We start from the raw sequence: 27,464 nt of genomic DNA on the forward strand, positions 1-27,464 counted from the left end.
ATGCTTTGATGGCCAGTAACGGCATTCGTGTTGAACACTACAGACGCTGATCAGCTGGATCGATATGAAAACATTGTTGGATCAAGCTGAAATTGATGTCAGATAGTCCTTAACTTTGGTCGGGGGTATTCCAAAAAGAATATTCCAATTGTTGATCGAGTGTGCCAGATGCGTCGGATGAAGTGATTTACTCGGTTCCGTCTAAATTTAGCGCCCGGAGGGATTTAAATGTAACACACGGTCTGGAACAGGGTTTACTGCACTTTCGATACTGCCACCTACCCGGCTCTGGCCGGTACTGCACCTTCGGGGTCCCAGTATGCCTTTTAACGGCAACATACAGGTCCGTGACATTGAATAGAATATTAAAATAGAAAAAAAGAAAAACTGACCAAATAACAAGTTTACTCGTCAGCGTTCAACGCATGGCGCCCAATAACGAGTAAACTCGTTGGCGGGAAATGAGTTAAGAAGCGAATGTGAGTACATTTTGCCATCCAAGAGCCACTCTAGACCTCCCCGCGGCACTGTCCTGAGCTGCACAGGGAACCCATATTGCACTACACTGCACACACCGGTAACACTTGGGTCCACAACATCACAAGAGATTGTTTACAAACTCAACAGCGGTTTCACCAACTATAGTCAAATGGGATGAATGGTCCTGCTTGTTTGAAACGGCCTGTTCAGTGGTTCAGAAATCACATTGCAGGGCTCTTAACTTAACTATTCCACCATCCTCCCAGAACCATCCAGAAACTCAATCTAAGCCGTCCCGAAAAGAACGTGGACCTTTTGTTTTTCTACATACAGATTAGATTAGAGGCTAGAGGTAGATCAGTCACACCACAAACACAGGGTGAACCGCTAGGGCTGTCAGTTTTTCCCCAAATCAAGTTCCAACGAATCCTAAGTAAAAGATAATTACTTAAAAGTAATTGTAACATTTATGTAATCAGAATCCTCTATTATAACCCCCCCCCCCCCCCTGCATTTTTCTGAATCACAAGCAATCTTGTAACAATTATACGAACACCAACCCACCACCTCAGCCAACAGCACACTACCTATTGTTGGATTATTGGGTCCTTAGCCAGTTAACTGTGTGTTAACTATGTAGTGTGGTAGTGAAAGGGTTAACCTTCTGTAGTGGTAGTGAAAGGTTAACATTCTGTAGTCTGGTAGTGAAAGGGTTAACTGTCTGTAGTGTGGTAGTGAAAAGGGTTAACATTATGTAGTATGGTTAACCTTCTGTAGTGTTGTAGTGAAAGGGTTAACCCTTTGTAATGTGGTAGTGAAAGGGTTAACCCTTTAGTGTGGTAGTGAAAGGGTTAACCCTGTGCCGTGGTGGTAGTGCAATGTTAACCTTCTGTAGTGTGGTAGTGAAAGTATTAACCATATGTAGTGGTAGTGAAAGGGTTAACCGTCTAGTGTGGTAGTAAAAGGTTAACCATCTGTAGTGTGGTAGTGAAAGGGTTAACCGTCTGTAGTGAAAGGGTTAACCATCTGTAGTGTGGTAGTGAAAGGGTTAACCGTATGTAGTGTGGTAGTGAAAGGGTTAACCGTCTAGTGTGGTAATGAGAGGGTTAACCTTATGTAGTGTGGTAGTGAAATGGTTAACCGTCTGTAGTGTGGTAGTGAAAGGGTTAAGCCCTGCGACAGGCGGCGGCTGAAGGCCAGCTGGTCTTGCTGGCTTGACATGACAATAGCCTGTAGTTGCATATAAACAAATAGTGCTTTTCATCTCACGTGTTAAACATTTGAAGTTGGCTCTGGTTGTGGGAAGCCTGTCTTCACCCTGCAGTGGAGCAGAGTGTGTTGAGAAGCAGACGTCGCTCAGCAGCAGGACCCTGGTTACTGCTCTGCGTTCTAGTCTGAGCCCTTTAGAATCATTCATCTCATAAAATCAGCATCAGGCAGATTTACATTCAGTCAATGTGTCTGATGTTTGCAATATAATATAAGCAATTGCAGCTTTTAATATATGCTGCTGCATGAGTAATGTATTTTAGTGTATGCTGCATGAGTAATAATGTATTTTAATGTATGCTGCATGAGTATGTATTTTAAATAATGTGTGCTGTATGAGTAATAATGTATTTTAATGTATGCTGCGTGAGTAATGTATTTTAGTGTATGCTGCATGAGTAATAATGTATTTTAATGTATGCTGCATGAGTAATAATGTATTTTTAATGTATGCTGCATGTGTAATCATTTCTGCATTTGCATGTGCTTTTATAAGTCACAAATTCAGAATGGGTCCAAAGGGGAATGATTGCCTATAATGTGCAAATGAGATTTTGTGCTCCTTCTTACACATGTCCGCCCTACTTAATTGCATAACTAATGGTTTTCTGGCACAAAGCCTCATTTTGGGAACGGGTGTGGAGCCATAGCGTCAGCATCGCCAGACACTGTCTGAGCTGAATTTCTCTGTGCTGTCTTTGTGTGTGTGTGTGTGTGTGTGTGTGTGTGTGTGTGTGTGTGTGTGTGTGTGTGTGTGTGTGTGTGTGTGTGTGTGTGTGTGTGTGTGTGTGTGTGTGTGTGTGTGTGTGTGTGTGTGTGTGTGTGTGTGTGTGTGTGTGTGTGTGTGTGTGTGTGTGTGTGTGTGTGTGTGTGTGTGTGTGTTTCTTTCTCTCTGCTGTATTTATCTGTGTGTGTCTTTCTCTCTGCTGTGTGTATGTGTGTCTTTCTCTCTGCTGTATTTATCTGTGTGTGTGTGTCTTTCTCAGCTCTCTTTCTTCGTGTTGTGTGTGTGTGTTTCTCAGCTCTCTTTCTCTGTGTTGTGTAGGTGTGTGTGTGTGTGTGTGGATGTCCTAAAAGCATATGGAACCTCTGTAATATTTTAATCCTGTTTAATGTGTGATTTGATCTGCAGAATCAAATAACACATTACTGTAAATGTGTCTGTGAGCGTGTGTTTGTGTGTGTGGATATATGTCTAGACGTAGATGTCCTAAAAGCATATGGAAGCATAATTGTGATTTGATCTGCAAAATCAAATGACACATTTAAATGTGTCTGTGAGCTTGTGTGTGTGTGTTTGCCCTTCTGTCTGTATTTGTGTATCTTAACACATTCTGTGCCACGCAGTTTGCCCATCATATACCACTCTCTGCCAGTGCTGTAAGTCTATGGAGTCGCTCACCTTCTTTGCAGGGCTATAACTTTTTAAATATTATAGCTATATCGACATTACTATGGCCCATTCAACATCGGGTATCTATCGTTCCGGATGTGGGAATGTTATATTTTTCCATTCATACATTGTCGTGTTAGTGCCGTCGTGAATTTAAGTGTTTTTGGAGTGTATAGCAGTAATTCCTAGAACACGAGTTATAGGCCCCGACGCATATTACACATAAACGATTGGCGTTTCGTTCCTACACGCTAAATAAAAAAAATCAAATGCATTTGCTCGGTATTAGGGCTGTCCCCGACTAAGGATTTGGATGGTCGACTAGGATTGGCCAAAATTTGCCGTTAGTCGACTATTGGTTGACTTTTTTTTTTGGTTATCATTCCATTTGGGCTGTGGGGGGTGCTTAATGTTTGAAGGAGTCGACTGAAGGCTTCTTGTCCTCTGGAAAAGCATGCAATTGGTCCACTGATGGATACATCTTGATATTTGTCTAGTCTAGTGTGTTCATTAGATGGGTGAAATCCTCGTTCAGTGCCTCTGTGCCTGTTTTCATAGGCAGTTAGCCTCTGGTATGCGTGCCATTAGAGCTGCCGCGGTATTGATGTTTTCCTTACCGCACACATTTGCAAAATATTTCCTACCGCCGCGGTTATTAACGCACGCACACAAAAAATTTAAAAAAAAAAGTTTGAATGCATTTTTTTTTTTAGTAGTAGTCTACTCTTTATAGCATATAGCCTGCCTCTAGTCTAAATGTCTATCTTTAGAGGATGACTTTGCAGCATGAATATTGTTTGGGATTCGGCAAGCACGCATTAGTTATTGAAAGTGAAACACGGATTCGAAGTTTCCCCTTTGGTCGTGCGCAGTTCACTCGGTGTCGCGGGCAGGGGTGGTTACCCCTAACCCCCCCGACCCTTTCTTATTATTATTACTATAAAGTTACTACTTTATAATAAAGGCATTCGTTTTGTGGCATTAACATTATATAGTTATACGTTCAATAACATCAGCGTATTTACCGGACAATAGCAAGGCAAGCAATACTCTATTCATATCTCAGTTCCTTTCTTTGCTCAGAGCGTGCTGAGTTGTCCCATTCTGCGGTCTGTTAATAAAGTTTTCAATCAGACAAGTGTATAGAACGAAGGGCTTTTATTATAACATTCGTTGCAGACAGTAAAATCATTATGTCTCGTTTAGTACTCCTGACGAGCGATGGTAGTCCACTCCGGCGGAGAGTTAAAGCTAACGTTATTAGCCGTGTTGTGATGAGCTGACATTCAGGACGTAAAAAACGTGTGACGCGTCTCTCTTCTGACCAATCAGTGGTCTGCAATGTTTCACGTGACTTTTCTGGTACCCAATAGGGTCGCTTGGAACCTCGATGGAGGAGTAGGGTATATCTGCAGAGCCGCAAGCCCAACGAGAGGAGGGTAATTTATTATTATTATTATAAAAACAGCGGTGACGCGGTATTCAGCCTACTCTGCGGTGGCCGTGATGTAACAGCGATACCGCGGTAATGCGGTAATCGCGGCAGCTCTACGTGCCATTAGTGTTAGCCACGCTTCTAGGCCTCTTTTCTTTTGGAAAGAATGATAAAAAATATATATATATTATCGATTATAGCGGTCAGCCCTACTCGGTATACATTATGCTCCATCATGCGTGAAGGAAAGGGGGGGGGGGGTCGTTTATGATTCCTTGATTGTCAGTAACGGCTTTCCTTAGTAAGACATCATACGTTGCGCAGATGGATTGCAATGAAATGAATGGACAATCGAGCTGGAATTAACGTTAGATTCCTCTTACCTGTGACAGATTGAAAACTGAAAAAAAAGAAAATTTAATATTTTTTTTATTATTTGACGTCAATCTGCTAGATCCATTTTCTGTTTGTATGACGCAATAAACGCCGAAAGCATATTGATTCTTGCGTCTTGAAAGCGATCAAATGCTCTCGAGTGTTTGTCTTGATCAACATAACAAGATATCTCTGCCGGAGGATTTTCCCCGATGCACAGAGCGTCACATCTGGTTTAGAGTGGAGTGCAACTCGCCCGAAATCCACCAGGCGGCGGTATTGAGGCGTTGAAATATCAGACAGGGTCCAGCTGGCTCCCGGAGCCTTCCTGGATGAATTATGAATGCCAATAGCGAATAAAGGAAACAACGATCATAAAAACTAGTAAACTCGTTGTTGGCGTTATTCGATTGGCGGGCAATAATGAGTAAACCCGTTTTTGGCGCAGGATGTGTTAAGTGTCTCTGCTTCTAAATGTGTGTTTTTTACATTCAGCACAATGGACCTCATTCACCAACAATGCATTACGTTTTCTCTTACGACAACCTCCTTGGAAGGTCGTAAGAGAAAGCCGACGACAGTTACCCCCAGATTCATCAACACGTGGACAGGTTGTCTTAACTTGCCAAATGATCACAGCTGCAAACCACTGGGAGCTCGTTCCCGTAGACCCGATTTGCATACAGACACACCCCTCCAGCTCATTGTAATGCGAGGGCCATGTGCAAAACAAGGGTCAGCATTGCATGTGCTGATCCCTGTATTCAACAGGTAGCGCGGAAGCACTTTTGGATAAAAGTTTGATTAGATTCAAATGAATTTTATCATACAGCACACTATAGCTATAGTGGAATAGACTGTATTAATATTCCATATTTATACCGTCTTGTTGCACGCTCCTGGCCACCAATTTATTCCCATTCCCCAATTTAGTCCTTATGCTGCCCTACTGTCGGTCTGGGGATGGTGTAGAATACGACATGCCTCCTTCGATACATGTGAAGTCGCCAGCCTCTTCTTTTCATGTGACAGTGAGGCGTTTCACTGGGAGAGTGTAACACGCATGGAGGTTCACACTCTCCCAGATCCCTTCCCTGCTGAACAGGCAGGACAGACCAGACAGTCACTGTTGCAACGACCAGGATTCACACCCCACCCTTCCCACTCGCAAACGCTGCCAGTTATGTTCGTAGGGACGAGTGACCAAGCCGGAGGTACCACTGCAGGGAATTGAACCCGGGTCTCTACAGTGGTAGGAGATTGTATAATAAAGCTGCTCATATGAGACACCTTTTCAAGGTACTTTAATGCGACACTGGTGACAGATACAGGTCTGTAGTTGCCTGTGTCAGATCTGCTCCCCTTTTTGTATTTGCAGAGGGATTTTGTCATGTTTCATGTCCTTGCTCTAGTGCAGTGGTTCCCAAAGTGTGGGGCGCGACCCCCTATCCTATGCCAACAAAAATGAACTCACTGTCATGTGTTATTTTTTTATAAAGAGCACATTCAGAAGCCTAAATACTCTTTACCACTAAATGTGGCTAATTATTAGGCTAATTATTATTATTTTAATGAAAATAAATCTATCCTACTCTAGGCCTACAACAAAAAAACTTATTGGACCTAATTATTTCACAGTGGCACAGGATAATTTGCCAAGCTTTTGTTAATTTTCAAAAAAAGAAATTAACTATAATTGTGTCTTGTTATGTTAATCTTGTCTTGTACATCTAGGTGAGGACCAGGTTAGGTGGGTCTCGAAAATATTTCCAACTACTCAAGTGGGGCCTGAATGAACAGGTTTGGGAACCACTGCTCTAGTCTAGTCAAAGGTTAATGATATGGGTTGTACTCACCGGTATCCCACTGTCACCCTTTTTTTGTTTCAGCGGAGCCGACATCGGCCTGCGATCATTTAGCCACAAAGCGGTCATGCCTGGGTGGTGACCAGGGCAGGGAGGGGGCGACCCACGTTCCACTTCCCCGACCGGGGGCTCGCATCCAGCAGGGAAACGGGTCAGTAACCTTTTTGAATAAAATCTATTTCTCACTCTTTACAAACTTGCTTTTAATTACCTCACTTAATATTTTATATATTCTCTTTTATTTTACATTTTATTGTTTTATACATAATTTTTTATTGTTAAATGAATATAATTGTTGATATATATATATGGTAATTAATGATCAAAATAAAAACACATGTAATTATCATAACCAGCGCCCTCGGGGGAACCAACATCAAGTGTCCTGAGACTGAACCACGGACGGCGAAAAGGGCGGAGAGGGGACCTGAGGAGGAGGTGGAGGAAGGGGAGGTCACAGAGAGCAGCGATGATGAAGAGGAGGAGGAAGGAAATGTTGAAGATAAAGTTGTTAACAAGGATGAAGATGATGATGATAATGTAGGCCCTGCAGCTGATGAAGAACGAGACCAGAGTGCTGTTCCTGGTAACGTGGAACGCTAACGGTTCAGGAGGAGGTGACGTGGTAGAGATGGACTCTTAACCCTTTCACCGCCGCACTACCAAAGCGGTTAACCCTTTCACTGCGACAATACGCAGAAGGTTAACCCTTTCACTGCCACGGCGACCGTCGGTTGTGTGATAGTAAAGGGTTAACCTTCTGTCGTGTGGCAGTGAAAGTTTTTTCACTTTTTCTCCCATTTTCTATATTTTCTCCCATCCCAATTTCGTATCATCCAATTCAACCCTCCCCTGTCACGAACGCTGTTTCTTGCCTCCCACAAGCCGGCTGCAATGTGGACTAAGTCATACATAGCACAAGTCCCCTCCGGTACTTGAGGTAACAGCAGTCGCATCTTTTCACCTGCGCAGCTCGATCTCTCAGTGGCGAGGAGTAACGCGTGGGAGGCTCACGCTGCCCCCGACACTTCCTGATTCCACTGCGCAGGCACACCAACCGACCTGTAGGAGTCGCTGTCCACAACGCCCGATCCCCACCCATCAGTTTCCCACCCCCTAATACGGCCAATGTGTATTAGTATGAACGACCAGCTAAACTGAAAGCAATGTGGAGCGCTGGGCTCGAACAGGCAAGCCCAGCGTCTCCGTCATTCGTGGCGAGCGCATTGCCCACTACGCCACGTAGCCGCCCGTGTGGCAGTGAAAGTTAATGACTTAACGAATGTTTCCAACCAGAACTCTCTCTCCGAGTCAGCCTGGTGACTAGAGATGGCTCCGTAGTCCATACCACTTCCTCATGACTGTTACCACAACCTTCAGTATCTATCCATACCAAACCCACAATACATACAATACAGCATGAGTCGGTTATGAAATCCATAGTCTACAACATGAGTCAGTTATGAAATCCATAGTCTACAACAGGGGTCAGTTATGAAATACATAGTCTACAACAGGGGTCAGTTATGAAATACATAATCTACAACAGGGATCAGCAACCTTAGGAACGAGTGCCACCATTGGCATGCGGTATCTTAACCAATGGCATGCTAGCAAGTGTGTAAGAGAGGACCCTTTTTGGAGATGTTGAAGTGTCCTCTCATCCCCATGCCGAGTTACCTCTTTCACAGCCATTGGCAGTTGCACAGCCTGTTATTTATGGTAGGTTGACTGATATCTCAGGGATATTTCAGGGTCAGAGCCAATCAGAAGGGTCAGTCTGTTGTTGTTTGCAGAACATAGAGTTTTAAACGCCATTTTGAGACCAAACATGAGAAAACCTTAACCTCTTAACGTGCATGGGCGTCTACCGGGCTGCATTTTTCGCCGGTCATGTAATACACCGTTCGAAAGTAGAATTTTCCGCCTTTCAAATGCCACCTCACTCGACGAATTGCGTGCCTCAGCCCTCGAGCCCATGACGATATGTCAGGCGAGCGTCTTTTTACAGGCCACGTGTCAAATGACCACTTCTGACTATATGCTCTAGAACTGACCAATCACTGCTGAAAATGATTGGTCAGTGTTGTAGCCAACAAGCGTCCGCTTCCAACGATACCCCACGTGGGTGGGTGCGAGTGGGGGAAGTAGGTGAAAGTTGACGAGCGAAGATTTGTTGTGACTGAAGCTTCAGAACGTATCGAGGTGGATAGCCATTTTGGATTTTCACCTTTCAAAAGAGACCAGGCTCATGCATGTGCTATAAGTATAAAGCTAAGCTTTGCAAAAAAGGTATGCAGTCCTCAAAAACTAAAACAAAAATGGCCACTTTTTGGGCCACTTGTTAAGAGGTTAATGAAAGGATGAGGCAGATAAGGCTGAACGTGTCCTGGTATGGCAAGCAAGCATCTCATAAAGACGGCAGAATTCTTGTATAGCGCTCTTATATAATTATCAGAGCAAAATGGTTATTAAAATTATTGCTATGCACGTTGCCTATATGGATGGAATAGAATTACAGATCTGTTGGAGATTTACATTTTGATGTGGTAATAATTCATAATTAATCTTAATGTTGATATGGCACACTGATTAACAAGAACATTTTAAAATGGCACTTTGTATCAAAAAGGTTACTGACCCCTGGTCTACAACATGAGTCAGTTATGAAATACATAGTCTACAAAATGAGTCTGCTGCTGTTTTCTTTCCCATACAGATTTGTATACACAGAAGAACTTTTAGCAGCATTTTTCAATAGCCATATAATACTAGCGTATAAGTGAGACATATGTGACAAAAGAACATAAACATCTATTTGGATTTAATGGGGCCTTTAACGCCTTCCCTCTGCTGTCCAGTGTAGGACGGGTCTTGTGATGTCATCCTGTTCTCCTTGCACGACATGTCCAATCCATCTCCACCGCCTCCTCGTGACCACGGTGTCGACGCTCTCTCTCGATTGGTCCGAGTGAGTAGCTGTAGATTAACTCTGGTGTTAGGCCAGAAGATATGCAGGAGTTTCCCCCAAGGCTCCTGGCGTGGAATGTTGACAGCTAGGAGAGGTCGCTCTGACACTCCCCAGCGCTCTGAGCTGTAGAGCAGGGTAGAAAGAACACGGTGTTGATGCTGTACTGGGGGGGACTTCCACACATTGTCTCTGGCTTCTGATGTCACTGTCTGTTCCTCCATCATATCTAACAGTGCTTCCAAGATATAAAAACTCTTCTGTTGTGGAGGAGGTTTGTTCCATCTACTTGTATCGGTGGGGGTTTTGTGTTCAAGGCCGTCACCTCTGTTTTCTTCACGCTGATTTTCAGACACATTTGTTGTGCAAAGGTGTTTTTTCGTGCATATGGCGGTGGGTATGGGAGACCAGTTCCAAGTCATCAATACTTTACAATAGTCCGATATAAACCATTTGAATCTCTTAAATGATCAGTTATTATGTGATCTTAATGGTACAACTATTATAATGTTCCATCTTCAACTATATTCTTATTTTATATCAGTTTTGTGTGTTTTCTTTATGCAATGTATGATTTCTTAAATAAATCAAGAAGATTTGAGGAACGATCTCTTGTATTTCTTTGTTTGTGCTCCATAACACATCCATTTTGGATACTGACAGGGAGGCTAACATCAGACCTATCCACTGTATTTCATGCCGTAGTTTCTGCCTAATGGCTTCCTAAGTAGCTGGCTAACAAGCGATTATGCTGTATGGCACAGAACATTTGCTCAAGGCAATTGTTCCTTGAAACTCATATCACCACATTATTACTCAGTGTGAACAAACTTAAACATTATACAGCCAGTCAGGGGGTTGATTCAAGTGGAAGTAAAAGCAGGGTGGCACCCCTGTTATTAACACAAAATATATATAATGGACCCCCTTATGAGGTTTTTTTACTCGGATTTCATTTGAAAATAAGTGGGTAACGACTCATAACCCCCCCCCCCCCCCTCCCTCTCTCTCTCTGCTAGTGTTGCTTACAAGACTGTTTCTAATTTTCCATTTTATTTTTCCCTTCATACATGCATAAAGTAGCATAAATATCTAACGACTACCATGACACCATTACATTTTTCCCCTACTCCCTCCATATAGATGTCAGGTGGTGTATGTCAATGTAATTAGCCGAGCTGGGCCGCTTTCCAAGTCTGTGACACCTCGAGCTGCGCTGCCGCTGTGTGTGTTTAAGTGTGTATTATTACGCGGCACCCCGAAACGCCTCATTCTAAAACCTAATGTTGTTTTATTTGGAGACGACAGACGGCCGGTAATAATAACTGCTTGTGTTGCTCGCCGACGGGGAACTCCTCTGGCCAATGCGTGTGTTGTTATAACCCTTGTTAACCCCCGCGGATGGCCTTCCTTTGATGTCTGGTCCACGGTGACGCATTTTCCAATCCCATCGCACGAGTAAAGAGGTCCGGGCCTCTCGGCGCTCCATGGGAGAGAGAGGGACGCACACTGGGGCTGTGAGATCATCCCATTGTGCGTCCCTCTCTCCCATGCAGCGCTGAGAGGCCCGGACCTCTTTACTGTAGTCGTTTTAAACGTTTTATCTCTGGGATAGATGATCTCAACCCTACTGAACGGCCTGCCCTCAGCCACCCCTCCCGTAGGAGCCAAGAGAGCTTCTCTCCGGCTTTATTTACGGTTCTCCAGTCCTCAGATTGCATTTTGTAATGTTTACCTTGTGTTGTTGTTACCGTTTATTTGGATCCTGCTCAAGACACACAGTGGGGCTATTATTGTAATCCATAGAATCAGCGCAATAAGTCTTCCTAGTTACAGCCCTAAAGTCCTCTTGCTAAGCTATTTATTGTCAATAAAACAAATAATCTACTTCCTCTAGTTTATTATTAGACCTTTACATTATAATCAGATTTGCACACATTTTTACAAGGATGCGGTTGCCGAGTAGGAAAATTGTTCGACGCATATTTCCCCCCATGGTGAACAATGGGACTGCGTGCAACGTTTTGTGCTTTACAACAGAGAATGCCATACTCTCACCCTACTTCAAATCACCGTCCCACTACACTCACTGCCAGACTAAAACCTCCAGCGCTGCAAACGATGAGAACTGGTGGACTCAAAAACCAAGGCACTCTTTATTTCTTAATGTATTGAATATATATATATATATATTTTTTTATCTTGGCACGTCTAAGATAAACTATCCTGACCTGAGCTCGAGGAGTCTAAACGCGAGACCCACGTTACTTGCTAACGGTTGTGATTCCTTGCCATCTGTCTGTAGGGAGGCAGGGTAGTAGTCCAGAGGCGCCTAGGGAGGCTGCTGTACTAAGGCCCTTTTCCTGCCAGCTACACACAATTACTGCTGCAGGCTGCCAGGACCACTGGTGACTATTAACGTCCTTGTTTACTGGCATCACATGAAGTAATGTGCTATTTTTGAAGGGAACCAGTAAATGGGGCTAAGTGGCTACCTCCTATTACCTCCTATCAGATCGGCAGGGGATTTTCAGCGGGTGAGGGTGGCAGCCGTTGGAATCAGTGGTAATGGGGCAAATGAGCCAAATAGTTGCATGACATCATAATTGGTTACCCCCTCCAGGGGCAATACTATACAATATCCAAATATATATATATACCGTAATTCCTCTAATAGTGACCGGTATTCAAATACAAGCCGGGTCTCTATTAATGGCCGGGTGCGCTCTTGAGCTAAGCAATTATAAGCCGACCTCCTAATACAAGCCGGGTTACTAATATACTGAGCTAGTTACTTGATTTCACTTTGAAAACGTTGAAATGACCAGTGACCACCTGTAATTGCACTGTTTACTATTTCATACAGTACTTGGTTTCAATAAATGAACCCAGTACATTTTACTGTGTTCAAACTGACACAAAATGTTGATTTATTCATTATGATCAGTTTGAAAATTAGAAATATAGGCCTCTCTCTTATACATGCCTCCTCCTAATAAAAGCCTGGTACCCGCTACAGTTTAACACTTTGGGTGCCGGGAACCGTCTTTAGACGTCTTTGCTGTCCATGCTAAAGTTGCCGGAGGACGCGTTACGTCGTCCTTATATCAATATTTCAAAAATCTGCGATCGGATTCATATGTCCCCTCCGCTGGCCTGAGATCCACCAGCAGGACCCACTGAGCTCTCTGGCGGTTCAGGAGCGCCATCTGGTGGCCGATCGGCGCAATCGCCAAACAGGATGTGGCATAGAGGTTGTGCTAGACGTCCGTAGTACTTCCGGGCGCTCGCTATAGGTCATGGGACTCTGGCTCGTCACGCTACACAGTGATCGATTGGCAATAACTCGATAAACAACATGATTTGGACGTATATACCATTATACAAGCTGGAGATGGACCGGGTAAAAATATATCCCATAATGATAAGATTTCTACTCTACGATGATCGCCCAACGGCGCGCGGAGACTGGGGTGAGTTTCAGCGTGTAACGTTACCGTCTTCGATACTAACTGCTATTATCAACATTTGACCCACATTAGATGATTGGTATAACGCTGCCCACGGAATTATAAACGCCCCCTCGCCCATCTGGTCAACATCAGATGACGTGTAGTAACTTCTAGAAGTACGTCTAGTTGGAATTTTTTATATCGCGCTGATTGCCATCAAACTGTATTTCATCATCAATATAATGCATTTGGGGCTATATATCACGTTCTGGAGAAAGCTGCAGAAAGAGATGAAAACATACTTATACATTAGACCATACTTTACTATGAATATGTGAATGAAAAAGTTTAACGTTGCTACACAATGAACAATACATATAGGACTTTGAATGGGCCCTAATAATGGCATTGTAGCAATAGAATTTAAAAAGTTATAGCCCTGCAAAGAAGGGGACTTTCTCCATAGACAAATAGCGCTGGCAATCTATGGTATATCATTAATTTAACCTTAGGCAGCCAAAGTGTTAAGCAAATACAAGCCCGGGTCACTATTAGAGGAATTACGGTATATGTATACCGGTCCGGTATACATATATAATATATATATATATTTGGATATTGTATAGTATTGCACCGGTATATATACTAGCCTATATATGTAGCCTATAGTACTACGATTTATCTCAAACATTGTTGGTGACCACTGCACTTATGTAGAGGTAAGATGAGATGTCAGCAGATGGATGAAAGCCGTTGCAGCCTTCATACCAGACACATCTGTTCCTTCTCCTTTTTGGTGCGGCTTTGCCTGGCTTGAATTACCACCCGTTTTCGTTGGAAGAAATTGCTTAATTGTCTTTTCTCAATAAAGCGACTCGACGCAACCACACAAAAGCGCAAGCCTTTGTTTCTGCAGGCCGTTAAAAGTCAAATCCGTGCCGCTTTTAGCGGGGCATTCGCAATAATGCCTCCCAATTTCCCTTAATTGCCCCGTGATATTTCTGAAGTTGGTTATGCAATTAATTAAGCCTTGATTTGGTGGTCCAGAGTTCAATTGCACTGCGTGCGTAACTGTTCTTTTACGAGACCAGCTTGGGGACGCGGCTGTGCAGCGGTGGCCTTGTTAAATACTGTATACATGGCTAATGTTTGCAGAGTACGGTGCGTCTGGCGGTGCAGGTACTGAGGCACGTCGCCACAGCTCTTAGTGATAGGAATTCCAGCTCTTTTTAGAGAGCAGGTTCTTTTGGCTCTGCTCACTCAAAAGAGCGGGCTCTTTCGGCTCCCAAGATTTTTTGCTGTTTAAAATTAATTTAGTTTAGATCAAATTGTTATTATTAATATGGCTTTATTTACATACTCGACATACTCAACATGGAGCAGAGGGCTACAAAAGAAAACTTTAATGAGAGCCGTTTCGTTGGCGACCGACACGTAGCTAACAGCACTGTCTATCAACGCCTGGCCTTGCCACTTATCCACGAGCGCTTGTCATTTGAAACAGTTGGTCCCTTTTATCAAGCAACATGCATACGTGGACATTTGTATAGGATACCTTTTAAATTTATTTGTTTAAAGGGCTTCAGCTGCAAATTAGGTTGCGTGGAGTTTGGACTCTGCATGTGTTATTTCTTTGATGGACATGAAGAGTATGGGGGGGACGTGCCTTTTCAGCACTGGGCCCACGGCGGTGGAATCGGCTCCCAGAAACAATTAGGGGCTTCAGACTCCATAAAGCACTTTGAGATTACATTGTATTTTAAAGTATGCTCTATAAATAAAATTAATTATTTTCTTATTATACCGTCATACTATGTGTCAGACTTTCTGACATATTGATGAATGTTGTTTTCGAAACTAAAAGTATTTTCTGAGCATTCCTCACTGAGCACTTTCTTTCAGCATGCTCTGTGGAACTGTATTGGGGCAATGTTAGGGTAGGGACCTTCATACCCTACCATGCAGTGGTGGAAGAAGTTTACAGTTAATTTACTTAAGTAAAAGTAGAAATACCAAGATAAATGAGTACTGTGGTAAAAGTCACCCATTAAAATTCTACTTAAAGGAGAACTATCTTATAAATGGCCTTTTTGAGTGTTTAGCATTGTTTCCTGGCTATGTAAACTTATATTAATATGATCTATGTCTCTAATTCTCATATTGGCGCATTCTTCCAATTCTCTCACAATATTCACCCTCACTGAACTGAGTCATCTGAAAATGTGCTGATTTGTGATGTCAGAGAGACTCAGCTGCATGATAATGTGGCTGTGTGGCAGCAGGTACATGATGAGCTGCACACAGTGGTTGGAGCCCAGGCTCAAAACGGCTTAAGATCTTGAGGTAGAAAAATGCTGTTTTTGAGTACTTGATTAGAAATAAAAAGCAATGAATATAAAAAAATTACAGAGGTGTTCCATAGACTCACAGGAATTGTGTAAAAGTGCCCAAATAGTGAAAGAAATAGTAAAATAGTTCCCCTTTAAGTAAAAGTAGAAAATTATGTGCTCTTGAATGTACACCCTTGTGTGGTGTTAGGGTCCGAAAGGAGTATGTGCTCATGGCGGCTATTTAAACACAAAAACACTCATGTTTACCATTTTAGCCAATTCTGAATTTCTTCTAGACCCGGTATAGACAAATTTTCATATTTGACTAGACACTTCACCCCCCCCCCCCCCCCTTCATGGGAACAAGAGCAGGAGAGAAGGAGAGGGAGAGGAGGAAGAGAGCGATGGGGAGGTGGAGAGGACGAAGAGAGCGATACAGAGGTGGAGAGGAGGAAAAGAGCAATAGGGAGGTGGAGAGGGAGAGGAGGAAGAGAGTGATATCCTATCCAAGCTCCGGGAGGATCATCAAGGAGAACCTGCCGTTTCTCAGTCCTTGCCCCACAATGGTGGAATGAACTGCCCACCCCAGTTAGGAGCCGAAACCCGTCCAATATTTCGCCGTCGACTAAAGACGCACTTCTTCAACCATTATCTGAAATAAAAATCTAACCCTAACTAACCTTACTGTCATGCACTTGTCCTAATAAACTAACCTACACTGTAGCACTCAACACTTTGATGAACATTGTTACTCAGCTGATAGAGTTGTGCCCTTCCTGATGACTTGTTGTACAAAACTTGTAAGTCGCTTTGGATAAAAGCGTCAGCTAAATGACAATGTAAATGATGATGGGGGTGGAGAGAGAGAGGAGGAAGAGAGCTATAGGGAGGTGTAGAGGGAGAGGAGGAAGAGAGTGATGGGGAGGAGGAAGAGAGCAATAGGGAGGTGTAGAGGGAGAGGAGGAACAGCAATAGGGAGGTGGAGAGGAGGAACAGAGTAATAGGGAGGTGGAGAGGAGGAACAGCGATAGGGAGGTGGAGAGGAGGAACAGAGCGATAGGGAGATGGAGTTTTGTTCCTTGATTTATTTCTATAATACAGTTCTAAAACCCACAAAACAGTTTACTCAATAAAGTGTCTTCATATATTAGCCTGTTATAGTCAGATTGGATAAATATTTACCCATTTTCATCAATATGGGGAACAGCATGAGTGAATATGAATATAATCCTATTTTCAAGTGAAAAGATTGGTATATTGTGTCTTGGGGCCATATAAAATAATGTTTGATATGGGGACTGGTTATGATGAGCTAATAAGTTAGTAATGAAGTACAAAACAAAACTGGATAATAATCCTTATTTTTTGGGGTGGTTGGTACTGAGTTACACACCGGGTCCATTCGGACCCAGAGTTTTTGTTAACACCAAAATAAGATAAATAAATAAGCAGCGCACAAGGGTTAAGTATCTAAAGTAAAAGTATGCCTTCTACATGACGTTTGTGTATTCCAGTGCTTGGGAGCATTCAATTCTAGATCCACTGACCTCTATAGGTTATGTTGTGGTATGTGGTCCACTTATGCTGGTCTGATTTAAAGGTTGTGTTAAAGTGTTATGTGGTCCAGTTATGCTCCTCTGATTACGTCTTATTGAAGTTGACAGGCTTCAAATGTGAAAGTATATAATCTTCATAAATGTTTGCCATGTTTTCTTCAAAGTAACTAGTAGTAACTGATGGGTTCAGATAAATGTAGTGGAGTAAAAATATAAAGTTCCCTAAAATGAAAATAGTCACATAAAGTACAAGTAGCTCGAAATTGTACTTAAGTACAGTACTTGAGTAAAAAATACTTAGTTACTTTCCACCACTGCTACCAGGACATAGGACATTGCGAATTCACACAGCAGAGTGTCAACCAAAGGTAATGTTGTACCGTTTTTGTTCCTATTTGCTTGATGCACATGTGTTCAATCCACTAGTGTGTCATGCACATCCCATGAAAACATGTAACAAGAAACAACATTTCTTCAAGACAAGTGGCCAGTATCACTACTACTGTTGTACACCCAGTTTTATCACCTGTATATTTATGTTGCACTGTTTACATTACACATTACATTTGCACCCTGGTTGGATGCCAAGCTTTCGTTGTACTGTACTTGTGCTGTATAATGACAATACATTTTAATGTAATCTAATCTAATGATGCCAATGTCGTGCTAAGAACCTGAAATGGGGGTACACTATTCGTTGAGATCGAGACCCTGACTTGTCAATCAATAGTCCCGCCTACTTTAAAAACAATGGTATGATTCTGGTGAAAAATGTAATCCAGTCCGATTATCAGGCAACTACAATATTATCCATCTGGTGTGAACCTTCCAACATCCCAGTCCAGTCTCTGCTGGCGATGGCACCATCCTCTGGTTTACCCTCAGGCCTACTAGTTTGGAGGCTGGAAAATTCCCAGTTCCTCGTTGTCATGATCACGCATCCCCTCGGGACAGAGAAGCAATGTTTCTTGGGAGCTCGTGGAGCCACCTGGTGACTGCGTGCTCGGGACCAACAGACGTCACCGACACACTTGAGCGCAAACAGACGAGCGGCGATGTTGTTGTTGTCGACTCTTTGGTGGCCGCAGTCACCTTGGAGACTGGTCTCAGTTATTTGCAGGAAGTGAATCACTCGTGTGTGTGTCTGTCTTGCATCAACATGTGACAGTCCCGACTGAGAGGCTGTTGTCTGGCGTGTTTGCCTGCCCGTTGTCTCGCTCCGCTCGGTTGTCATGGAAAAGTTAGTTTCATGGCTCGTGGACCATTCTGACCACGACATCAGATACAGGTCTTAGTACATCTCCCCCCAACGTGGCCTGGCAGGCTGGAGGTCGGACGGGCATCAAAACGTGATCAAAAACATCACCGTTTCAAATCCCTGGACCAAGTAAGGAAGTCAAAGTTGGGAGTGTTGCTGAAATAACATTCCCTATATAAAACTGATGAAAGCACATATAAAACTGATGAAAGCACTTGGTGAGAGTGTATGTCTCCCTGTTGATGCCTCCAGCTCACCCTGTTGCCATGGCGACGTGACTTCTAGAACACCCTCTGGTGTGAGGCGTGTCCATGCCCTCCTTCCTCTACTTAGCGTCTTTTTGAGGAGGATTGTAAACCGGGTGGAGATTATCATTATCATCATCATTAACCTTCATTTAAATCCTCAGGGGAGACATGTCGAGGATGGGCCATCATTTCCAATGGTGCCCGGATCACAAAATACATTTTAAAACGATGAAATACAACAGAAACCCTAACACAGTAAAAACACACAGACATCAATATCAACAATTACTTTCCAAAATGTTCCATCATCATAGATCACTTCAAATGTTTTCATTCACGCTTAGACATCTGAATGGGGTGAAGAGGTCACTGGTGGAGCCTGGAAGCAGGACATGAAGGTATACCATCATGGATCCATCCAAAGGTATGGGATTTTACTAGACCGTTGTCCACGATATAAACACATTGTGAAAAAAGCTATATACATACTATTACTATATATTCTTAAGTTAATTAAAAAAAAAAGTTCCTTGCAGCTGTGTTAACCCTTTCACTACCACACTAGAAAGTTAACCCTTTCCCTTTCACTACCACACTACAGACGGTTAACTGTGTAGTGTGGTAGTGAAAGGTTAACCTTCTGCGGTGTGGTAGTGAAAGCGTTAACTCTGTTGTGGGGTATTGAAAGGGTTATTAACCTTCTGTAGTGGTAGTGAAAGGTTAACAGTCTAGTGAAAGCGTTAACCCTTTGTTGTGTGGTATTGAAAGGGTTAACCTTCTATAGTGGTAGTGAAAGGGTTAACCGTCTAGTGGTAGTGAAAGCGTTAACTCTTTGTAGTATGGTGAAAGGTTAACCACCTGTAGTGGTAGTGAAAGCGTTAACCTCTAGTAGTAGTGAAAGGGTTAACCCTTTGTAGTGTGGTAGTGAAGGGGTTAAAGAGTCAAAGAAAATGGATCATTTTGAAACAGCGTCATGACCATTGTATTACAAGATTAAGACAAAAAAGACATCGTATCACATTGTATTTTGTACTGGAAAACTATACAGTGACATACTGCTATACTGTCAAAACTAAGAAAAATATTGTGATGTAATATTTTGGGCATAATGCCCAGCTCTAACCTCTATGGTATAATAAGGTCAATCCCTGAGACAGCAGCCAATTAAGGATGCATCATGCCTCGCTCCTCTTATAGAAACACTTACAGAACCTGAAACAATTATAAACTGTTATAGATAAATGTAAAGAAATAAAATAAAAATAGATTTAAAATGTTTCAGTACTGGAGTAAATGCTCAACTAAAGTACAAATACCACAACATTTAAAAAGTACTGTACTTGAGTAAAACTAAATTGCTTTCCACCCATATGCAACCCTATATGCATCTGTATATCTTACCCTGCCCTTTAGCATGATTGTGTTCATGGTGCAGAGGATATACAATGCTATACAGTAGGGGTGTAACGTACACAAAAACCACGGTAAGGTACGTACCTCGGTTTTGAAGTCAAGGTTCGGTACGGGTTTTCGGTACAGTGGGGGAAAGTTTGGCTTTCCATGTTCCACTCAGGGGTGATGTAGTGTGCAGTAACTAAATTGTACTTGTAGGCCTGTCAACGATTCTTTTTTTTATCCACTTTTTCTCCTTATTTTTCTATTTTTCTCCCATCCCAATTTGTCAACGAATATTCTATATTGAAATTAATAATCGACTTGTAAAAAGAAAATAATAATAATTATATTAGATTGTGAAAAAAACTGCCCCTGGTGGGCGGTCGTTAGTGGTTAACATACCGTTGTATTCGTTCGGTACACTACACAGCCGTTCGGTACAGTACGGTACACACTGAAACGGTTTGGTTCTGTACGGATATGTGTACCTTTACACCCCTCCTACACAGTAGCTTCATTCCATACATGCACTTCTGCACTGGTGGATCCTCCAGTTGAGAGAGTGGGAGTCATAGGTCCCATTCATTAGCCTAATGTCCACAGCTAAGCCGAGTGGGCCTCACCAGAACCAGGACTGACTCATCGTGATGACAACACAGGTTAAAAAACAACGCCATTCATGATGTTGACACTACAGCCCCAATTGCAAAAACCATAGTAGGCTCAATGGGTCGCATTCACCAACGGACTTAAGACAAAAGATCAGACAAAATCTTGTCCTAGCTCCACTTAAGAAATTTTCTGGACGATTTGGGGATTTACCAACGCAACGGTCCCTTCTCCTGGATTCGGTCTTAACTAAGAGCAGGATTTAGGAGCACTGAAGAGCAGTCGTAAGTCAGACTGATGTGCGCCGTGTTTTTAACTCTTTGCCCGCCAAACCCGAGAAAAGTCGGGTTTCGTCACCAACCGTTGAGTACCAAACCCGACTTTTCTTGGGTTTTGATCCTTTGATCTTTTTCCTTTGATCCCTGTTCTAAACACTCGCTCTGAGCTGCCTGGGTCTCCCTGGCACAGCTGCCTACGATGGAATTGCAATGACGATCGAATCCTGCCAGGTGGCAGTATCACCTACCTTTTGAACTGGGATAGTTTAGTGTGGGGAGTGTCTGCAAGAACAGAATCAGGACAGAGCAATCGCTCAAAGATTTTATCGCCTCAAACCTATTGTTTCCCGTATACACGAGTATACACATATACACAAGTAATTGCGATCGCGACGGGATCACTGGGATTATTCTTTTTGGAGTACCTTCTGGCTAAGGTAAGGTCTATTTTACGGAACCTAAAATATGTTTTGGTACCAATCACAGTGTCATATTTTACCGGACCTAAAACATGCTTTTGGTAACGATCGCAGTTTCGGGGTAAGACGACCCCCTTGATGATTTTCACATATGTATATGGTATATACCTTTTATTTGGGGTTTCAGGCGAGCAACCCGAACGATTTTGGCATAATGCATATAACGCGTCATATCTCGCGATCTATGAAAAAATTGTAGAATGGGGTGATGTTCAGCGTGTAATAGCGCACAAACTAAAGTATGTAGAAATGAACTGGTTTGTCAATGTTGGACTATAAACAATGCCTGTCAAATGAGCCATACTATTGTCTCCATAGCTATAATACAGAACACACGATGGGTCCGCAAACATTGCGAAAATGGTCAATAACGCTGGCACCATTGAGTAAAGATGGGACAACAGCGTGGCAGTCAATGAGTTAAGGCCGCCACAGAGTCGGGCGTGAGTGGACCAGACTCCACAGAGGTGTTGCGCACTGGTGTCACACAAAAGGCGTGTTGGTTGACATCGACCTGCATTAAGATGTCACGCTAAGATGTGTACTGTACGTACTACTATAGGGCAGCGCATACAGTATCTACTATCTCCTAATGAAACAAGTAATTAGAATAATATAAGCTTACTGTTCATTCATTACGCACGTAGACTATACAGTACACGCGCGTGTGTGTTTATGTGCTTGCGCTGCGGCACGTGGCCAGGAGCGCGCAACAAGACGGTATATATATGGAATATTAATACAGTCTATTCCACTATATAGCTATAGTGTGCTACTGTGCTGTATGATGACATCTAATTTTGATCCGTCGCAAAGCGCTGCCTTCAGCTCTACCTGTTGAATACAGGGATCAGCTCATTCAATGCAGACCCTTGTTTTGCACACGGCCCTCACATTATAATGAGCTGGCGGTGTAGCATTTCCCAAGCTGGACTTTACTTCAGACAAAATGAACTCCTTGAGACTGATGGCTATGGTGCGGTATGCCAACCATTTATTAACAGTTTCACCATTTGACACCGTAAGAGCTGAAAGTGGAAACAGACATACAGTCATTCGTTTGTTCAAACCATGTTTCCAGTGAAAGATATAGCACGGGCTAGCACCTTAGCTAGTTTAGCTCAATACACAAATATGAAGATTGCCAAATATAAACAAATAACACAATCCATAAATAAACACGTACCTCTTCGCCTTCCAGCTAGGTGCTAAACAAGGTAAGAAGGGGGTTTCCTTCACGAACTGTTATTATTAATGAGAGATAGCCTTTGTTTACATTAATACTCTCTCCCGTTAAGCATTTTTCTGTGGAGTAACGTTAACCAGAAGTCGTTGTTACGCAAGGTAGAAACAGCGCGAGCGGGACCACCAGTATCTTCAAAAATAAAAGACAGCATTTCAAAATAAAAGACAGCATAAAACAATTCCACGTAAAATCAAGTCTAACGTTATAAACAGAGGAATTTGGTTCTTTACACCCATCAAATCATTGTTGTTTCAAATATTGTAGGAAACCATGCATAAGCAAACACAATGATTTCTCAATAAACCATAAGCAATAACCAAACATTGTGGTATTAAAGTTTTGTCAAACACTTCAAACAAATACATCCTTAAGAGATGCAAGGGTACCTTACTTACTTAAACATCTAGTCACTTATCTAGTAATAAGACCAGCTTCTGAACTGGTCTTTCAAGAATTGACTGTTTAGTGAGACGTTCACCCTTCTTTCCCAGTTTCCTGTCACCTAGACATATTGTCACTCTCCTAACCAGACCATCTCTATCCACTATAGTTTTAGGAACTCTACCTAATCTCCATTTATTTCTCGGCAGATCATCATCTTCCATCATCACTATGTCACCTATCTGGAGGTTTCTCTTTGGCGTGTGCCAACGTTGCCTGATGGCGATAGTAGGTAACTTGGGGAGATAGATCCACACGCTCTGGAGGGAGATCGGCCATTCTTTGTTCTTCCGTGTCTCTCCTGAGCCTTCTGCAGGTCACACCTCGACGGAGATGAGATGCCACGACCCAACCAAATCCTAAGATCCAGTAGCCCTTTGATCTGATCTTGTTTATGGTTATTCCTTTACCGTGATGTTTGGCCTTTTCATGGCAGTGTGTGATGATCATCTTCGTGGTGTGATGTTCCTTCGGAATGATCGCAGGGTGTTTGACTGCATGGGGAAGATTGGAGTCACAGAGCCTTCCTCCCACCTTGATTACACCATCCTTGATTGCAGGGTGTTTGACTGCATGGGGGAGATTGGAGTCACAGAGCCTTCCTCCCACCTTGATTACACCATCCTTGATTGCAGGTTGTTTGACTGCATGGGGGAGATTGGAGTCACAGAGCCTTTCTCCCACCTTGACCACACCATCCTTGTCTGGAAAGGGTTTGAGGCGATGCAACTTGTTCTTGAGTGGCAGCCGAGAGCCTGTCTTCAGTAACTTCAGTTCCTCTGGATATGTTTGTCTCTGTAGGTCTTTGATTCTTAGGCCCTCCACGTCCTCTCGTTCCATTACTGTGGAGAGACCATTTGACTTCTCTTTGTTGATGCCGTTCTTTAGTTTGTCTAGGAACAGGATGTCATCCTGGGAGACTGTTTTTCCATCCTCCTTGGCATCCTTGAAGTCGGACTCCAGAACGCGAATGGAATCTGCAGGGGTGACTGGTGGGAGCTCCTTGACCGCGATCCGGAAGCATTCGCTCGTCTGGCTTGGAGTGTCACGGCGCGGTGAAGAGCACCCCACAATGCTCCATCCTAAATCGGTCCGAACTGCATAAGGTTCATCATTTCCTCCTGATATTACTTGTCTTGGTGCCATGGCCCTTGAACAGTCATATCCTATCAAGAGACCAACTTCACAATCCTGTAGCTGTGGAATCTCGTCTACGACTGTGGAGAGATGATTCCATTTCTTGGCCGTTTCCTTTGTTGGAATGTGGGTGCGGTTCACCGGTATGCAATCCTTGGCATAGGCAGGAGGAAGATCGATGTGCAGGGAGGAGCTATAACCTCGTACACGAAGCCCTGAGACTCTTTGGGTTTTGACTATTGTCTCTCGTTCTATCATGGTAGTTAACTTCAGTTTAACTGGACAGGAGTCTGCCTTTAGAGTGTTACTGACTTCCTGGTTGACGAAAGTGGTGTCACTTTGTGTGTCCAACAGGGCGTAGACCAGTTTTTCCGTTCCTGGCGTGTTCCTTGAGGACACCCACACAGGCACAATCATTGACGTGTTGGTGGCTTGTCCTGCTCCAGCAGTAGTGACTGCCAGTGACGTTGCGGCAGCCTCTGTTTGAACAGCTTTGCTTTGGGAAATGTTTTCCCATGGTGCAGGCCTTTCCTTTCTCACATAGCTGTCATCATGAAGACAAGTGGGATGGTTACCTTCGCAGGTGTCGCAGGAATGTCGATGACGGCAGTCCTTGGCACTATGACCGAATTTCGTGCAGCCATAGCAGAGCTTATTCTCCTTCACAAATTCCCGTCGTTCCGCCAAGGTCTCTGCGATGAACTTGGGACATCCATGTAGACTGTGTTGATTGTCCTGACAGAACACACAAGGGGGCTTTACGTTTCCCTTGGCTGGTCTTTGCCTGTCACTGTCGGCCTCAGTTTGAGTGCTAAGAACACACGCTTTGTTCCTGTTGGGGTCCCTGTTTCGTTTTTCTGTGCTGGACTCAAGGGTGCGGAAAGCATGGAATGAGGTGATCGGATTGCAAGCAATTTCTGCTTCCGTCTCCACGAATGTGGCGAAGTCCTTGAAGCTGGGGAACTCTTGAGTCCTGTTCAGGGCTTCGGTAGTCTTTCTGTTCCAGCTTGACATTGCCCAGTCTGGCATCTTTTGGATTAGCCTTCTATTCTCTTCACAGTCATTCAATATTTCGAGACTCTTCACATGCCTCATTGCGTCTTGACAGGCGTTTAAGAAGTCTGAAAAGTCTCTTAGTCCCTCTGCATCCTTTGGTTGTATTCTTGGCCAATCTGCGAGCCTGTCTCTAAAGGCTCTCTGTACAACGAAGGCCATATCTGTGGTTTAGTTTGTCCCACGCGTCCTTGTAGGCTTGGCTGTCATTTCTATAGAAGGTTCCTTCCAGGGTTTTACGAGCAGGGCCCCCTACATACTTCCTCAAATAATAAAGTTTATCAGCAGATGAGACGGCTCTTGTGTCAATGAGTGACATAAATGAGGCTTTCCACTCAAGGAACTGGATAGGATCGCCATTAAATACAGATGGCTCTGGAACTGGAAGTCTATTTAGAGCTATGCTATCTTGGAAGGCCTTGGCTAGGGATGATACATTTACATCAGTCGACAAGGTTGTGACGTTGGGGGGTTGTCTGCTTGCCGCCGAGGAGGCATCGTGAATTCCTTCGGGACTATTTGAGTGGACGCTGCCTTCCTGTGTGTAAACTTGCAGCCTGGCACGGGCTGTCTTCACGTCCTTCTCTGCCTGGAGGCGTACAAGCTCGCGCTTTTCAACTGCAAGCTGCTTTCTTTGTTGCCCCTCTAAATCTTCTATTTTCTCTGTTTGCTTTCTTTCTTCCAGCAACCCTTCATACTCCACCTCCTTAGCGGCAAGATCTGCCGCAGCGTCCACCAGTTTGACTGTCAAGGTGGTGCTGTCATGAGTGATGGCTGATTTGTGACTCACTCTCGAGACAGTGGATCCATACGTAGATGGACCGAGCATAGCTGCCTTTAAGCAGTTCTTTGAGACGACATTGTACTTGTTCTCCATCGAATTCTTCGTCAATGTCAAAAATCCTCTCATAGACGACTTTCTTAATCTCTGTTGTAACTGCCTCACATGTATCGATGCAGCTTCTCAGTTCAACTGATGGTGTGTTGTGACCTCGTATTTCAAGGTAGGCGCTCAACACTGCCTCTTTCTCTTCCTCCAGAGCTTCGGACATTAATGCCAATTCCTTTGCATTAAGTTCCGACGAGCTGGTTTCTTGACTCACGGACTCCAGTTTTCCACCTCTCATACGCTGAGGTGAGTTTTCTTTCCTTCCTCCGTGCCTCTTCTTGTTGCCTTTCAAGCAATTTAGGGGTTGGATATCTTATTCGGTCTGAGCGTCGGAGGTGTTCCTCGCCGTCCTCCTGACTTTGACCTTTGAGGCTATTTAGGATTTCTTTTTTGTTTAGAATTTCCTTCTCTATACGTTCCCTCTCAGTAGTATCTAGCGTTTGTTCGAGAGCCACTTCGAGCTTACTAATTTTAAACTGTAAGCTATCTATTTGAGTTTCCAGCTCTAATTGTGGAGAATGGTGCTCAGTCTCTGCTTGCTTCATTTTTAAATATGCAAAATTAAATCTGATCTGAATAATAAACCGTAGTTTTACTATTATTATAAAATATCAGATAATCCTTACTATTTTTACTGCACCAAGAATCCTGATTATTTATACTACTCAGAGAGGACCAAACCTAACACTGAATAATGTGCTGAATGATGAATATTATAAATGTTTCTTTTCATTCCAGGGAATACCCAGTTATGTTACCATTTAGACTGCACATAGTTATCCATAGAGGCATTTTACAGTCGAGTTGATTAGGTAACTAACAGTAGTTATAATCACAGTGCAAATAACGAGGTTTCTATATAAATACCTTTAGTGTGGAGGGTACCTTAGAATTCTGCATTAAATTAATAAATTATAATCGGTGCAAAAAAAACAAGGTTTCTTAATTGTTGACGTCGATTTCTTCTTCAAACTGTCAATGTGAGCATCAATTGTTCTTATTGAAGATGAATTGTTCCTTTTTAATGAGGTAATTGTTCCATACCTCTGTCTGACCGTCGCCTCAAACCTCCAGCCAGCTATGAATGTTCTTGTTGAGGATGAGTTGTACCCTTTTGTACCTTTTTAATGAAATAATTGTTCCTTTTCCTTTGTCTGACCGTCGCATCAAACCTTTAGCCAGCTGTCACTGACGTGAAGTCTTTTTTGTCTACAAGACCCATGGAATGGCGCCGAGTTGCTTGATGAATTGTCCGTTGTCCGTTGTCAGCAACTCAGCCCCCGTGGTTTCGTCGTCGTAGACCAGGCT

The 27,464-nt window shown here is 43.2% G+C and overlaps 1 protein-coding gene across 1 annotated transcript in view; it reads left to right on the forward strand.

Moving 5' to 3' along the window:
• znhit6 (zinc finger HIT-type containing 6) overlaps nt 1–10,346 on the forward strand; it is a 157,716-nt gene extending 147,370 nt beyond the window's left edge. The window contains exons 10-11 of the mRNA XM_084310108.1: nt 6,842–6,968; nt 7,174–10,346. Coding sequence (XP_084166234.1) covers nt 6,842–6,968; nt 7,174–7,420 — 374 coding nt within the window. The 3' untranslated portion in view covers nt 7,421–10,346. The remainder of the gene's footprint in view (nt 1–6,841; nt 6,969–7,173) is intronic.
• The last annotated feature ends 17,118 nt before the right edge of the window (nt 10,347–27,464 follow it).

The sequence above is a fragment of the Notolepis coatsorum genome, assembly GCF_963971535.1.
Source record: "Notolepis coatsorum genome assembly, chromosome: 3".
NCBI lineage: Eukaryota > Metazoa > Chordata > Actinopteri > Aulopiformes > Paralepididae > Notolepis > Notolepis coatsorum.